This window comes from Neopsephotus bourkii, unplaced genomic scaffold (assembly GCF_033783945.1).
Source record: "Neopsephotus bourkii isolate Nb327-2 ecotype Australia unplaced genomic scaffold, CSIRO-AGI_Nbou_v1 NB_1686, whole genome shotgun sequence".
Taxonomy (NCBI): Eukaryota; Metazoa; Chordata; class Aves; order Psittaciformes; family Psittacidae; genus Neopsephotus; species Neopsephotus bourkii.
In genome coordinates this window covers 492,890-509,393 of record NW_026902160.1, presented here as the reverse complement: position 1 = coordinate 509,393, position 16,504 = coordinate 492,890, and the positions used below count along the sequence as shown (strand labels likewise).

Below are 16,504 nucleotides of genomic sequence, written 5' to 3'. Positions count from 1 at the left end.
TGCCTGCTTGCAGGAGTTAGTCCGTAAGTCCTCCTGCCCGTGTTTGGGGTTTAGCACATTTGAGCAAGCTACGTGCTGGGAAGTGTCTAGTTCATTAAAAGCTGCTCCTGAAATGCTATGCAAATATTTCTCTTTAAGAAGTAAATTCCTCTGAGAACCTGTTCTAAACAGTTTGCTTAAGACGTAGACCATGATTTAATCCAGTTTGGATTTGAGATGTATCACAAAAGGAGAGAAATACTCCCTGTTGCACAGAAGCCTTCTGTGCCTTGAGCTGAGCAACACTCCCATGACACATGATAGGAGAAATATGCCATGTCATGGAAAACCAGATGACACAGCTGGTGTGACCATGGTGCTACTGTGGCTGCACAGGGCATTGTTTCTACCCCATCAAGAATTAATGCTGCTGGTGTCATCGCTTGCTAACAGCAGTGCAAAAGGTAGTGATATTTAAACAAATAAAGGAGGTTATCAATTCATTGATCCATTAGCAAGAAGCCATCCCCCAGATTAAGATGAGAGCAAGCCAAGCATAGGGAGCTTGGCACTGACACAGGACTCGAGCTAAGCAAGATTTTGCACCGTTGTGGTACCCAGCATTAAAGCTGCATTGAACAAATGGGTTCTAGCTTGCTGTTTGCTCTTCCAGAAAGGAGAGTGGTTTGGGCCCTTTTCCAGCAACCTCAGAGAAACTGCAGCACAAGTTGCTGGCAATTCCCTGCCAGAAGCCCAGCCTCTCTGCTCCAAGCTTGCTACTAGCTTGGCAGCCTGCTGCATCCCCCGAGCAGCTGTTGCATCCCCGCGCTGTCTCTCCCTGACTCCCTGCCAAGGTCTGTGATGGATACAGGGAGGCTCCAGTCCCTTGCAGTCCCCTTCCCTCCACCCACAGCCAACATCCAGGTGGGCTCAGCACTCACTCCAATATGGATGTGGAACACCTCACACCATAGCGTCTTAGTGGGGGACAGCAGTGGGATTAAGTCCTGCTGTTCTGCAGTTTATTCAGCCACAGGTTTTATAAGTGAAAAGCATTATAAAATCAAAGATGTCAGCTAAGGCGAGATAGGAGCTTCTCTGACTCCCTTCTATCCTCAGCCTTTCCCCTCGCAGGGGTTTCCTCAGCTCTCCATCCCCACAGAGGAAAATTTACAAGATGAAAAAATATTTCAGATAAAATATTTAGGGCACAGGAGACTTTTGTATCAGTTCATGACAGATTTGAATGCTAAAATGTAAATGGTGTTTTGGGTATTACTGCAAGGCAGCCTTGGGAATGGAAATTTGAGAGAACTGTTGCAACCTATAAAGTTCAGATGATGTCGTAAAAGACTGCCTGACCTAAGAGCTGCCAAAAAGATAAGTAAAACCAAATTCACCAGCACCACTGTGATAGCCAGAGAGCTTATCTGCTTAAGTGGTTGCTAATGGAAGTCAAGACTGTACAAGAGGTAGCTGCTGTTTCTGGGACAGGCTGCCAGTGATGTCAGCCATCCCACAGCATCTATATGTTTCCTTGTACAGGAAATATGTATGGCTTTCAAAGGACTAAACTGGAAGTATCACACAGTAGGTTGCAGTTGGTCTCGAATATATTCCCAATTCCATGCTCAGAGTCTTTCAGGGGAGTGTAGTACCCCACAGAGAGCTACTGACAGGGCCTGTGAAGTCCTGCTTGGTTCTTTCTTTGCACTGATGATCCACGTAAATTCTTCAGCTAGCAGGACACCAAGCTGCAGCTCCAAGACAAACACAGTATTGGGAACTTAAGCGTTAGCTCTCACGTCTTGCGCTAGGCAGGAGGATGACCCATCTCAACGTACGAAGGTTTACTGCAATATGCATATAACGTTGCCCCTTTTAACACAAAGTGGGTTGCCAGTATTTGGGGTCCTGTGATTCCTCTTGGTTTACAGCATGCAGTCTTGTTCCTTGGACATCCTAGGGACAGCCAGAGAAGGTCATTTCCCCTTCTCACATCCAAACGTGCTGCCTCCAGCCAGCTTTCTGTCCTGGGATCCCACATCTCCCCTCGCTGTCTTCACCATAAGCCTGTACTGCAATTGCTTTTAGGTTCCTCACTGACTCCTGGCTTTTTCCAGCTGTTTTTCTCTCTCCATGGCTCCCTGCTGTTTATGAGACACAGATATGCTCCAACCACTCCCCAGCCACCAGGGATCAGTTTATATGCCAGCCTTAGCATGTTCTTCCGATCCAGGCATTAACTTCTATTGCTTCAGCTATCACTAAGCCGAAGAGTGTGTCTTAGTTTCCTCTCTCAGCCTCAGTGAAATACTGCCAGCAAACCCATCAGACCACGAATCAAAGAAACATTTTCTAGCCATCGCATGCAGCAGCATTCTGGCCAACCTGAGGAGTCCCTCTGCCTCCTTTCATAAACTCTCCTGAACTAATGCACACCCACTGAACACTTTTGGATGCAAACTTTTCCATGTCTGGCACCAGCTGCCTGGTATCAACAGTGATTTTAAAATCCTTGCCAGTGCTTTTCATTCAATGTGGCATTCAGTGTTGTAAACTAAAGGATGTGCCCTGAGTAAGTGTAGATCTGTGCAGCGAAAAGCAGTGTGATTTGCTTGCCTGTAAATAATCACCTCAATGTGGGTACTCATATAATATCTCAAACTGGAAGGAACCCGTAAGGATCATGCAGTCCAACTCCTTGCTCCTTGGAACACTACCTACAACTGAACAATATGAGTGAGAGTGTCATCTAAATACGCCTTGAACTCTGTCAGGTTTGGTGACATGACCATGTCCCTGGGAACCTGTTCCAGTGATCGACCACCTTCCCAGGGAAGAACCTTTTCCTAATGTCCAATCTCAATTTCGTTGGATGCACATTCAGAGGCAAGCAAAGCTAATAATGCCAAAAGGAGTGACAGAGTATCTGCCACCATCCACTTCTCTGCTGAGGAGATCATGTGAGTGCAATCAACAGATTAAATTATGGATTAACAGGATTTAGTTCACCTGCTGCAGATTAGCGAGCACTCAAATGACTCTTTTTTGACAGCAAAGACACCACCAGTAGGTGAACAAGGTTATTCTGAAGATTAACAAAACTGAAGAGCTACAGACCAGATTTTCAGTAGTGTAGGGGCTACCTATTTCCAGCCAAACTCCACAGGGGGCTGGGTACACCCATCATAAATAAGAAACCTAACCCAGATGTTTGGCAGGGGTTGGGGGATATGTAGACCTAGAATGTGTGGAACCTAAACCCACAGAGGTGCAGAGACATTCCGTGTGAAAAGCAAGTACAGACAAGCTGTCTGAATGGAGTCTGTAGCTGATGTGAATGGCGATAGGGAATTCTTATTCTGTTTCATTCCTAATTGTTCAGTTGACAGGTTTCTGCATAGCCAGAAAGAGCACTTTTGGATCCACATGTTCTAATCAAATCTTCAGTTCCTCATCAGGGTGGGATTTATTGGTTACATAAAACAGCTTTAATGACTGTGGGACCAGACACCTTCTACAGAAAGCAACAAGGAACCACTATCTAATTGCAAAGAAGCAACCCAAAACCATTTTATAAACCCAAGCCAGTTCACAACACAGTATCTCATTCTCTTTCACTGAAGTGGCCAGTGTTTTTCATTTGCTGTGCAAACAGAAAGCAACAAGAACAAGTATGACTGCTTCTTCTCAGCGCCCCACTAGCCATGTAAATGAAAACATTCTCTGCTAGCTAACACACTGCAACCTTAACCCAAGAGTGATGGCTTGCATGCTTGAACACACTGTTTGCACTGACTTCCCCACACTGTCCTTAATGCCCCATAGCAAAACCCAGTGGCTGAAGTCACTCAAGTAAACCAAAAACTTACCACAGGCAGCAGTCTAAAATATTCAGCGCTAGTGTCCTGGTTTTCCCCATTTGCAACATCTTCCCTCTCTGCACACTGTGCTTCCTGATAACCGGACAGGCAGACGGTATTAAAACTCATGCATACCTTTTCAAATGATTTCTCATCAAGTCTCAGCGGGAACTAATTGAAGATTAAACTAATCATTCCTTGAGGCCTCTCATGGAATGTTTTATCACTTTTTGTGAATACATTATGGAGAACTTGAGTGAAGTGCTGATCTGGCAGGACCACTGAACACACGAGCTGGAGTGGTTGGACAGCCCAACGCACACCTGGAAATCAGGGATTTGGGGCATCCTCGATAAATGGGAGTAGACGAACCCTTCTCTGTGTCTTCTGTCTGTAAAACCAGCCTAGCAATGCCACCATAGTAAACGTTTTTCAAAACATCACCCTGCCTTTCTGAAAACCAAGGAGCAAGCCTGACAAGAGCTGTTTGACATTACATGAAATATTCCTGATCAACTCTGATCTCTGCCTCCTGAAATCTGGAGAATAACGTGAGACCCAGTCAAAACCCAGCTACTGTAACTCGCATTGGTCCCCGCTTTAACCTGTTTCCACAACAACAACATTCTTTCATCAACTGATCTGCAGCTCCATCCCTGACCTCTGATCCACACAGTGCCTCTCTGGGTATTGTACATGGCTATCATATAACGACAACTGACATCCAGACTTCTACCAGCCCCTGGGTAAAAAGCCATAATGCTGGGTCATGGCAGACCCCCAGACGAAAACTTAACATGCTTTTTCTGCAGTGCCTTGTGGGGATATAAGGAGCCATTTAACCAGAGATGAAAGCTGAAAGAAAGGCCCAAAAAGGTTTTGAAGCAGCAGAAAACACCCCCTGGAATGTCAGAACCAGACACTCCACTCAGTAATAAAATTCATAGTCACAAAAGCAGGATCAGATATATCAGTGTTTGTTTTGACAGGAATAGACATTTTCAGGTTTTTCCACTCTAAAGGCAGAATAGAATCCTGAACACAAGTCACCACAACTACTGGGAATACCTGGGGAATATTTTATGCATTTTATAGCTGTAAATGTTTTCTAAACATTATTGTGCTCTGTTCCACTCTGTTTCCCTATGTCGTTTTTACCTTACAAATGAGAACTCCTTCAGGCAGGGATCACATGCCAGTTCTCATCTAACCATTTAAAATATTACAGGTGGTGTGAGTTATCAGTCCAAGTTTCTGGAACCACTCTCGCTTTTAAGACAGTTTAGATGCTTCCCACTACTTCTGACATGCTACAATATGGGAAAGCAAGACCAGCTTTGTTTTAGATTAGATTGTTAACATGATACAATTGCAGTGCACTTAGAAATGGTGAAAAATCAACTCTTTCTCTCAATCCCAAATGCCCTATTCTGTATGAAAACCCTTAATCTGTAAATTAACCTTGTGAATCAGGTTCTCATTTTCATTTGTGATAATTACTGTTAGAGAGTTGCTGCCTGTTTATACATACACATATATACACACATGATTTTTCTTTATATATATATATATATACACACACACACACACACATACATGCACACACACATTATTTTACCTGGTTGATTTCTAATAGCAACTATTCTAACAGATGTCCTGGAAGAGAAGAGGAAGGGACAGCTGAAGGAAGGCCAGGCCATCTCCTCACTGTAGAGCCCAGGGACAGTTCTCTGTATGCAGGTTAACCCTCAGTAAGTGCAAGAGCCCTGTATATCCCTCCAAACCTGCAGACAGGCATTGCATGTCCCTACAGACTGCACCATCTCGGGAGGAATCCAAGACTGCTAAAAATTAGAATCCTGCTTGGATGCCACAAGATGTTCTGCTCTGCGCTGTAGTTTTACATAAGAAACACCTAAAAGAGCACTTATTTTGTCTGTCTTTAAGCAATAGTCTCATCGGAAAATTCAGTGTGTAAAAGCTCGGTGGAGACGATGAGAGCAATTGCCAGTCCAGTATGGGATTGTAAGAAGGCATGTATACCATGAGACACGAGAGATTTTTGAACTCTAAACAGTGAAGAAATGTTAAAAGTCAACCTATTTTAAAACACACCCCTGCCAGACTCCTGCTAACACCTCAGAATGGCCCAGTCACGCAGCACCCTCAGAGAAGAAAGAAAATGGGTTCAAGGACAAAGCACCGGTCAGTTAAACCCCATAAAACCCCAAATCAGCAGTCACCACAGAAAGCAGGTGTTGTAACAAGGACTCTTCTGTCCCCAAGGTACAGACCTGAGAAGCGGCTCCTTACAAGGGGCTGACACAGTGCCTGACTTGAGCTCTTCTGGCTGAAGAGAAGACAGCACAGCAGCTCCCCACGGGGAAATGGCTGCCCTGAAACCGCCCCGTTCCCTTGCCCAGCTTTCCAGAGGTGGAGCAGAAGGGAGGCTCAGTACACAAACCTGCACTGTTTGGGGCTTGGGGTTTATGGTGTGGAAGGAAACCTTCGGTACCTGCTGGCCTAGGAACAGAAGATCCTCCATGAGCCTTGAAGTCAGCGCAGGAGTCCTCGCAGCACATCACCGGCCCGGAGCAGAACTTGGTGTCTGGGGAAGAGAGAGTTTGGCAGAACAAGGAGCTATGTGGGGAGGGGAGCGAGGAGACATTTTGTTGCAATGGAGGTGGAAGGTCAGCTCTGCTTAGCCAGGGTTATCTGGTAAAGGCCTAGTGAGGAGGGGTTAGTTCAGTTTGCAAACCCTAGCCTTGCAAACAGCACAAACATACCCGACGCACTATACGGTCCCATCATAAATTACTTCAATCTGCCATAAGCCTTCAATAACCTCATTCCTACTCACCTTAAGCCAAAAGAATAAGACAAATATCCTCATTCACACATCTTGACACCACTGCCCGCCAAAAGTGTCTCTTTAAAACACATCCCAGCCTCACCCAGGCCACCAGCGGATGTTATTTTCCTCCAGCTTCAATCTTTATCTGTCCAACTCTACTATTAGGAAGTTAGTCGCCAGTGCTCAGCATGCGTCCCTTCAGAGAACCACACTGTGCCCTGTAGGTATTGCTATCTCTATTTTGCACAAGGAGAAGCCAGAGCCTGTTCCAAGAGCTTCTAAGTAACTGTAGAGCTGAAGTAACTTTCAAACGAGAAATGGACGCTCCAGAGTTGGAGTCAACTTTGTGCATCCTTCAGTTACATCTCAAAAGGAAACACGGTCTCAATTCACTTAAGGCGAGGTCCTCAAAGCCACAGAGGCACCTAATACCTAAAGAGTATCACAACAGAAACAATCTTCAAGTTTAAGACAGAGCTAAATGAGCCATGACCTCTCCCCTCCTCCAAGAACATAACTGATTAGGTGCCTAACAGCCCACAGGAACCCATCTTTTCTCCAAAAGAAGGTATTTGGGTACCTCAAGCTTTTCTTCCTCCATGCTGAGATCCAACCATTTTGGCCAAGCTGAACCTGTTAGCACATACACTCGTGAAACCCCACTTGTGTTGGGAAGCCGTGAGCACATCTAACGCTCCTCAACACAGCTCTGGCATCGGTACACCGGAGCAGCCGCTCCAGCTTCCATTTAAAGACGTGGCTGGAGGAAGAGGGAGTGGTTGGGGTGGCACAAAAACAGCACCCGCTGCCAGGGCAAGGTGGTTGCAACCTCTCCCTATGGAGATGGGTGCTGGGTTTGGACTCTGCCTCCAGGGCTGGTTTTGATGTTTCAATGCAAAGCTTGTAGTCAGCAGCCTTGGGAATGCTGCCAGATACCTGCTCCCCACCACCCTTCAGGGGAGGTCCCAGCCGGTACACCACAGTCAGGCTCCCACTTGCTTCTCCTCTCCGGCTCTGCGAATCCTTCTCCGCACCGTGGCACAACTTCAATAGGAAGGGCTGAGAGGTTGCCTACAGCCTGGGAAGGGACAGGTGGATTTGAATATCCTTTGGGAGAAGAAGGACCCAAACCCATGTTCGACCACTTCTGAGACAAGTATTATAACTATTAAGTTGTTATATGAAAACCACCGCACCAATCATTTGTATCTTAAGCAGCGAGCACAAGGCTGTGAGGTGAGGCCTCAGCAACAGGGGCAGGTTTGACTCACCTGGCCAGGTTTGGAGTTGGAAAGTGTGGGAGCCGCTGCTGGGATGCAGCGTGAGAGCTGGCGCAGGGACACAGGTGGGAATGGGGTACCCAGGAACCTAAGTAGGTATCAGGACAAGTATCGGGGAGGGAACAAGGTCCTGCAAACAAACCCTCTTGAGATCACCAGAGATATATCAGTTCCCACTATCTGAAGTCCTAACCTTACTTTGAGGTTCAAATGTCAAACTAAAATCTCTTATCACCATCACAGTGCTTTTACCTTGAATTTTTAAGTGTTTGTTTAAGCTGAGCTTAAAAAAAGCCTTGACTGTTAAGCAGATCATAAAACTCTCTGTAGTCCATCAGGCTATAGAAAGTTTCTAGAGTTTTATTAACCAGTGTGTGCTTCGTTAGCTTCCTGCACCTTCTCCATCCTCAAACTAAAAGAGTTTAGCTGGAAAAATTTAACTATAGGGGTTTCTTAAAGGAATTTTTAAAGCAGCTGTTAGCCAATGTGGTTTTATCACAGACCGGCACAACAAAGCAACAGCTAGCTTTATGTTTAATTCTTAGAAAAGAGTATGTAATTACAGAGCAAGTCTATACACGTGTTCTTAAATACTGTGAGCCTGATTTTCTTCAATTTTGCTGTTTCTTCCAATTCTTTAAATGCGCCTTTGAAAGAAGTGGAAGGACAGGTAGCACTCTTTGGAAGTTGCAAATAAGTCTTTTGAGAAAATAAGTACATTTTCATCTCCCTGAAACACACCAACCATAAAAATAGGAGGTAGAAAAGCAGCACTTTTTGACAAAACAGGAGATATTTAGAGAAGTTATCTCTCTAAGTAGGGATAGAGGAGTAGGGTGAGTAAATGGAAATGCCTGCAATTCATTTTAGACATTTGGCAAGGTAATTCTGTAGGTAAAGGTGTGCAAGAGCTCCAGAATTTGCTTCAGGCCCATTTAGATGTACAGTTTGACACAAGGTTTTGATTTAGATTTCAGACTCATCTCAGTGACATAGTCATTGGTTTATTCAGCAGTGTCAGAAGTGAACAGCAAATGCCACTAAACTCCCTCCTTTAAAATAAGAAAATGAGAGCTCAAATCCTGCATTGTTCCATGCTGATTTTTAGCCAGAATTTCCCACTCAGCAAAGTGAGAACTGAAAAATCTCAGCCAAGGGAAACAACTTCATTACAAGGTCCCCCCAGCTCTGAAGACACTGCTGGTGGAATCTGATATCCTGTATCTAGAGCACCAGGGAGGGTTTGGGAGACTGGTGTTAGGGAACAGTACAGTTGAACAGAGATTAAGTTCCTTGAAGTCCTTTTTTAGCCTAAGAAAAAAAGAAGAGAGGATCCTGCATTTTTATAAGCCTGAGCATAAGGACACAAACTCAGCTTATGGTGCCTTCCAGCCAAGCACCTGTCAGCTATAGAAGAAATACCCTGCAGTTGTGTCTCCACTGATTGCCACAGCTGCTTTTTCAGCATTTGCAGTCCTGTGGGAGCACTACAAAGCTTAATATTGCTTTTGTCATTTGGAGAGCAATGCTGGCCAATCCTGCTTGCACTACCACATTATTTAATTAAATAACCAAAAGTTAATTATACCACATGCCAATACACACTGCAGTCTTACCAGCCATAAATCAGGCTCAGGTTAATGCTTTTATAACTAGTACCCTCTCTAAATACGCTCATCTCAGATGAACTGTACCCTCTGTCCGCATGAGAATGATTGCCCACATGTATTTTGCAGGATGGATGCACACCCCATAGCGCATACCTGAGCTTAGAATTTTTTTTGCTCACAGAACACCAAGGTGCAGATCAGAGCACCCCTGACACCCATATGGCTACTGTAGTATCTGTGGTTTATGTTCTGCACCATAAAGAAAGAGAATCCAGACTTCAGAAATACCTGCAACACCACCTTCCTCTGAAACCCACTAAGAGGGATGCCATTCCCCCCACAGGAGGAGATCACCTCTTCCAGAATGGCCCGCTATCCAAACCCATAGCTGGTGCTACCACCACCATCCACTTACCCAGTAGCAAGCCCTGTACCCTTTGTTGTCTTTCAGCTCTCACTCAAGACTTTTGGTTGCAGAGCTCAGTAACTCTAAGAAGCAGAAACTCCCAATTAACACGAAATAGACAGCTTCTGGTCAGATACAAGTTGTGTCCCTAGACAAAACCAGGGCAGTTCATCAGGAAGAGTGTCTGGCCTCTGAAACAAATACATCAAAATCCAAATTTTATATTGTTTTATTTTTATTTGATCCAGATCCAGAATTTAACTATGAACTCTTCTCTCCCACTGATTATCATATAACCGTCTCTCAACAGTACGATCAAGAATTTGCTCTGCACCTTTCTTCCTCTAATGAGGACTATGGGAAACAGCAGAGATATCAGACAGCTGATATGCATACATCTCCTCATATATCCTACACATGCCAAAAGTCTCACAAATTTCCCTTTCCCAATGTCAAAACAGATACGAAAAAGGATTTTCACAAACATGAAAGAGAGAGGGAAGGGAAAGTAGGGCTTCCTTTCAGGTGGATGCAATAGATAAATCAGATGCAATGCAAAAAATATAAACTTTAAAAAGTACTTTCAGAATCTAGCTCAGTTTTCAGCATGAATGACACTGCTGAGGAAAGGGGGAAACACACAATAGGTGGTATGAACAAAGAAAGTAGGACAGCTATCTACTGATGTATAAGCAGAGCTGAACAAGATTAATGCATTCAAATCAGAGACCAGACAATTCTCTGGCAACATTTGAGAAATACATGGAAAAGCTGGATGCTATGGGGCCAGCAGTGGTAGAGGACTGGACACTGTGACCCCAGGCATCATTTCCAAGCCTATGCTTTAAAGTTCTCTAGGCACAGAAACCCTTCTGTATCTATGATCAGTTTTCTGTGTAGTATTTTCACTTCTACTGTATTCGAGACACAGTTATCGCACTGTGCAACACTTGGTCACATTGTGCATTTACACATAGATCTAATTTTTTGACTTATTTTAAGTTCCCATTGAAGTGTCTAACATCCTGCTTATCTTCCTGATCACTGCTAAGGACTGGGCTGATACTTTCCATGAGCTATCACAATGACACCAAGATACTTCTTCCCAGTTGTTACATCTCTGTGGATGCAGGTATGGTTCTTTTCCCCTTAGGCATTGTTTTGCAGTTATCTAGAGTGGGTGAGAAAATGGAGAAGAATATACACAGCCAGGTTTAATGTTAGCTACCTTCAAAATTTCTTATAGGTGAAGTTTTTCATCTCTCTTTCTAAAGCAGTAGCAGATAATTTAACGGTAAAGATACCAACAGGGATTCTTTTTAGCCTGGTGACTGTCCTGCAATTAGGAAATGCATGATTCAGTTCCTACCCTCTGTTTCATTATCTTCACCTAATTAGGACCATAACCAGTTCGAAACGACAGGAGCACTTTCCCTTTTGGTTCCTGAGAATTTAAGGGGTTTGATGGCTATTGGTAAGGGACCTTAGAAATCCAGCTATACGCTACCAACCAAACCAATTCTACCCAGGGGCTGCTGTGCTTCAAAGTACACAGATTTGTGACAGCTTCCTTCTACAAAATCCATTTTGACATTTATCCAATTTATCATATTTACAAATTCAAGTCTTTATTTTAGTTTCCATATATTTGCCCCAGGAAGTCTAGATTTACCAGCATACATAGCCCCTTAAACATTTATCATAGCTGCCACTTTCACTTCAATTATTTAATTCATACCAAGCAAAACCATTAATTCAGCAACTCCACATTTGGGACTCTTTGGTGGCTACCATGACTACAAACTATTTTTATCAATACTATTATGCATTTTATCCAATTGTTCTAAACCTGTTCTTCTGATACTTCAATTTAAAACATGACTTTAGATGCTTTCAGATACCAAAATACTCCAAAAGAGAAGGCTCCCTGAGATCCTTTATAATGAACAGCAAAGCAAAGATTTATTTAGCCTTGCAGTAACAGCACTATGTACTTTGAGTTTTCTTATAACACTACAATTGCCGATCAAGCTTGCTGAGGGACAGGCTTCCTACTCTTCATGTGTTTGAAGGGCTTTTTTCATTGTTTCTGTGAATTTAGCACACTGTTCCTCAAAATTGATTTTACCTGCCTTGTTTAACTTGCCTTATTTAATTTTAATGTATGTTCTCCATTTTCATTATTCAAACATGACCTCCAGTTTCTGAAAGATGTCTTTTCACTTCTAACATCTCTCTGCCCTTCCACTGAACAATACCAGCTTTTCAGAGAGTTCTTAGGCTTTTAGCTGTTCCTTTGAACCATAAAAATTGTAAGAATCATTCTAATATCTATGTATTCTACCTCTTGGAGATTTTTGTGTTTGCCCTGGTCCTTGCATCAGCTCCAGTGTTAAAACCAGTGTTCTCTTTTTTGATTTACGTTTTTTTCCACATCCATACATTGCTTTCCCTGTTGTTTCTCACACTAGCACCTTTCTCCTTGATTTCTGATCCTATGTTTAGTGTCATTGGTATTTCTCCATTTACTTCTGCAGAGGAAGGCCCTTCCTCCCCTTCTACTTCATTGAGTACTCTCTTGATAACAAGTATGTCAAACAAGTATGTGTCTCTCCTCCAAATGCAATTGCTCCATTTGCCAAGACAAGAGCTCATATTTCCAAATCAGAGCCCTCTGGTTTTCTCAGCCATTATTTCATTAAGGAGGATTTTCCAGACAGTTTCAGGACCAGGTTTCAGCCATCACTTTGCAATGATACTAATTATCAATGCAGTCAACACCAATTTCAACACTGCCATCGCCATGTCTCTCTGGGATAAGAAATGCATTCTTTTGTCCCCATTTGTTCTATGTCACCCCACAAGAGCCCTGGATTCCCTGGAAGGGCAGTTTCTTCACATGTCCAGGTTAGTTTGGATGAGAAGTCTGAGAAGATCAGCTTCTGTAATGTTTCCTAAAACCCACTGTGAGGAGGATCACTGACACAGATGGCTGATTTTCATCCAGGAGATTCTAGCATCATTCCACTCTCTCATGCAGTTATTAGGATTTCATTTACTTCTGGAGCCTCAAGGGAAATTTCATAATCAGCACACCTGGTATGTGTAGTATAAATAATTAAGGGGGTGCCCTCTCTAACGATCTATGCAAAAAGGCTGTTCTGCTGTAAGAAATGGCCTGGATCATAATCCTATCAGAAGAATGAATTGGGGTTGTAAGGCCCTCTCCATTTTCAGACTCAAAAAGACTCCCATGAACATTTATTGAACTAGATGGAGTCAAGGCTCTACCTGATCTATAGAGGAACCTACTCCATCAGTATGAGTGATTTCAACAATATTCTTTCTACTCTGTCAGAATAGGTGGTACTTTATCACCATTTCTCTATCCCAGAATATAATTTATTGCTTACCATAACAAAAAAATCATGACAGCAATTTGCCTTACAAACATAATACAAAAAATACTTCATGTGACAAGTCTGGCAATAAGCCAGCACTATATAAACTGGTTTGATGATGAAAATAGTTAGAGCAAACTGGACACCAACTCAAAATGTTCCATGATTCCATATTAAAGGGGACAGAGATCATGAGAAGGCCTCCACACTTAGCTTTGCCTCCTCGACAATTTGCAAGGACAGTAGAGCTGTTACAGCCCAAGCTTCTGTCTTCTTTGGAGGTTTTCCCCTCAGACACGAAGAGCACCAAAGTCCTCACAAATTGGACATGATAAGAAGAAGGAAATATACTGTTGCATTGCAGGAGAGGTAAATCACATCTGATGGCTCACACTAACACGTTGGTAGCATTCACACATTTTTTGTCTGAAAAGTTATTTTGAGATTGACCTTTTTGAGGACAAAGCCCCTTGGTAGTTGACAAGAAGCATATATCTACAGACTTCCACTTAAGTGCATTATGCCTTTCTCTGCCTTACCAATAGAATCCTTTGTTCTGAGTTCTTCTTTCTGATACCTTTGATTAACTCCCTGCCTTAATCTGCATTTAATACTTAACACTACAAATACCTCACTTGAAATACCTTTACTTTCTCCAAACCTGAACTAAAGTTTTACTTTGAAGCTTCTAAAAAAGTTTTATCACGTGAGTGTGCTTCACTTTATGCTGCCACATGTAACTGAAGTACTGTATATTTGTGATGTGGGATCCAGTTTTGCAGATGAAAAAAGTTAAACAGCTCCTTTAAATCTGCATCTTTGATATGTAGCTGAACTAGACTCAAACACTGAGATTTGCTCACCATTATTACTCCTTACATTATCCAACACATCAATTGGATATAGACAGTCAAATCAAGAAAATCAGCTTCTCAAAGGTTGAGCTCTAAATTTGATTATGTTTTACACCTAAAAAATGCTAATGAGTAGTTTATGACCAGAAGATTAAATCCGATCTGAACAAAAGCAAAGATACATGCAACATGTGTAAACATTCTCCCACACTTTGAACTTGCCCACATACCTTAGGTCCATCTAAACGCTTGCACACTTTGCCAAAGCAGTCAGATTTGAAAGTTCTATGACTAATTAAATCGATGGCTAGTAGTGTGAGCAGGCCATACTTAAATTCCACTTCTTCAATGGGTTATGAACCAAATCATACTCATTACCAAAATTTCTCCCTTTCTAAAAGCCTGATACTACACCTGGATCTGATTGAGCACCTCCTTATACCTGTATGTTGCGTTAAGGGGACTCTGCTCCGGTGCATGAATCCTCTAGAGCCAGAGCCTTCGGTCATAGCACGATAAAGCATTGCAGGATTATAGTAGCCTTCTTAAGGCAAATAAAAATGACTCCTCTTTATCTTCCAAGTTCCTTTGTATTGGCAACATCCAGAACCTAACCCCTCAGTATAGAAAAAGTGAAGCAGGATGCAGTTATCAAGGTAGAGGGATCCAGGCATTCTACGACAAAATTCAGCATCCCATTTCGGTGCTGCCCTTGTCCTACCCTACCCAGAGCAGTAACATGCTGATTAATGAAGGCAAAGGGCAGAACCCTCAGCAAAAAGTGAGTTTCAGTTCAGAAAGGACTTTGAGCATGTCTGGAGTGAAAAGACCACTGTAGTAAAGCTTCACAAGCTGAGCAGTATTCTTTTCCTCTTTGAGAAGTAAATGTGTGATTTGAAAGTCTCTGAAACCTGTACGACTTCCCTTTCTCCACCTGCACTCTTCATTCTGTGCTGGTGGATGCTCACACAACCCTGCTCCACCAAATCAATCAGCCTGTTCTACACTTATACACGCTCAGAGGTATTTGAGCCCGTTAATACTAAAGATGCTATAGCACTCCTAAGCTGTAGGGACTAAGGGGTTAATCACTCACAGGCATACATTAAACCATGCTAAGAGCATTCCACAGAAATACCACTCTGAGCCAGAAGCCCAGAAGGAATTGCTATCCTGACACACGTTCTGTCCAGGCAACAAATACACTTGGTTTTTAAACTCAGCATCAATAGGGCACTTTGTGGGACATTCAGGAACCCTTAGAAACCCGAGGGCATAGAAAATCAGCCATTGTATGGGCAGCTGCATGAAAAACAGCAAACTGGAACGCAGTTCATGTAGCATTAGCTGTGAAAGTTGTATTTTGCTGTAAGCAGACTCATTTTGAGTAGCACCTGTTTAAAAGGCAAAATATTTCCTCATTCATCTTAAAAGCTGCAGCTCTGCCCCCGCGCCTCTTGGCATATGCTGTATGGACACGCACTTACAGGAGAATAAAGAACCCACAGTTGTACGGATCCCAGATATCGATCTCTATCAGGCTATATAAACCAGCAGTTTTAGCAGTCTCTCAGGAGTTTGCTGTAAAAGCAATTGGAACTGCAATTAACAACGGCACATCTTAGGATAGGGAAAGACTCCTAACTAGAAGCTAATTAGGAGGGCAAACACTGAAGCTTGTTAGCTGAGATGTTAATGAGAATTATACTTGAGTGGCAGCAGACTAGCTATTCAGAGGTAATTAGAAACCTCAGCTGATAGTATATTGCACTTAAGAGCTTTCAAAACAACTGGAAAAACTGTCCTGCAGCTAAGGATCCAGCATGCCACATGGAGCGATTCTTGGGCATGGGGAACAGCCAGAAAATTACAGCCAGGCATCAGGCCAGCTTAACAGCATGTGGAAAAGGTAAAGAGGGATTTGTAGGAGGTACGTGCCCTCCTGGATTTTCTGCCACAGCTTTGGTTCCTCAGTGGCAAATCTAATGCTGTCATTTACACTGCCTGGCTAAAGCAGCATCAGTTGCACAAGAGGGTGAGCTGCGCACCCTGAGCATCCACCCCCGACTTGTGCAGAGCAGGATAAGGACCTGGGCTAGCTCGGCAGCCCCTGACATCCTTCCTATCCCACCCACCAGCCTTTCCCATCCCATCCCAGCCCTCAGCACTCAGCCAGGGAAAGCTGCTGGTGTCAGCTTTGCCAGGGCTGTGTGCAAGTTGCTCTCACCATGCCTCTGCCTTTCCAGGGCATGGG

At 43.3% G+C, this 16,504-nt stretch overlaps 1 protein-coding gene across 2 annotated transcripts in view; it reads right to left on the bottom strand.

Annotated features, from left to right (window-relative positions):
• MSANTD1 (Myb/SANT DNA binding domain containing 1) overlaps window positions 1–8,310 on the bottom strand; it is a 33,972-nt gene extending 25,662 nt beyond the window's left edge. The window contains exons 1-2 of one of the 2 annotated variants that reach the window (XM_061376000.1): window positions 7,280–8,310; window positions 6,361–6,453 (exon numbers count right to left, since the gene is read on the bottom strand). In XM_061376000.1, the coding sequence (XP_061231984.1) occupies window positions 6,361–6,427 (67 nt within the window). In that variant the 5' untranslated portion in view covers window positions 6,428–6,453; window positions 7,280–8,310. Of the gene's footprint in view, window positions 1–5,463; window positions 6,075–6,360; window positions 6,454–7,279 lie in introns of those variants that run through there. The other variant, XM_061375999.1, reaches the window with a different exon arrangement.
• Window positions 8,311–16,504: the final 8,194 nt, after the last annotated feature.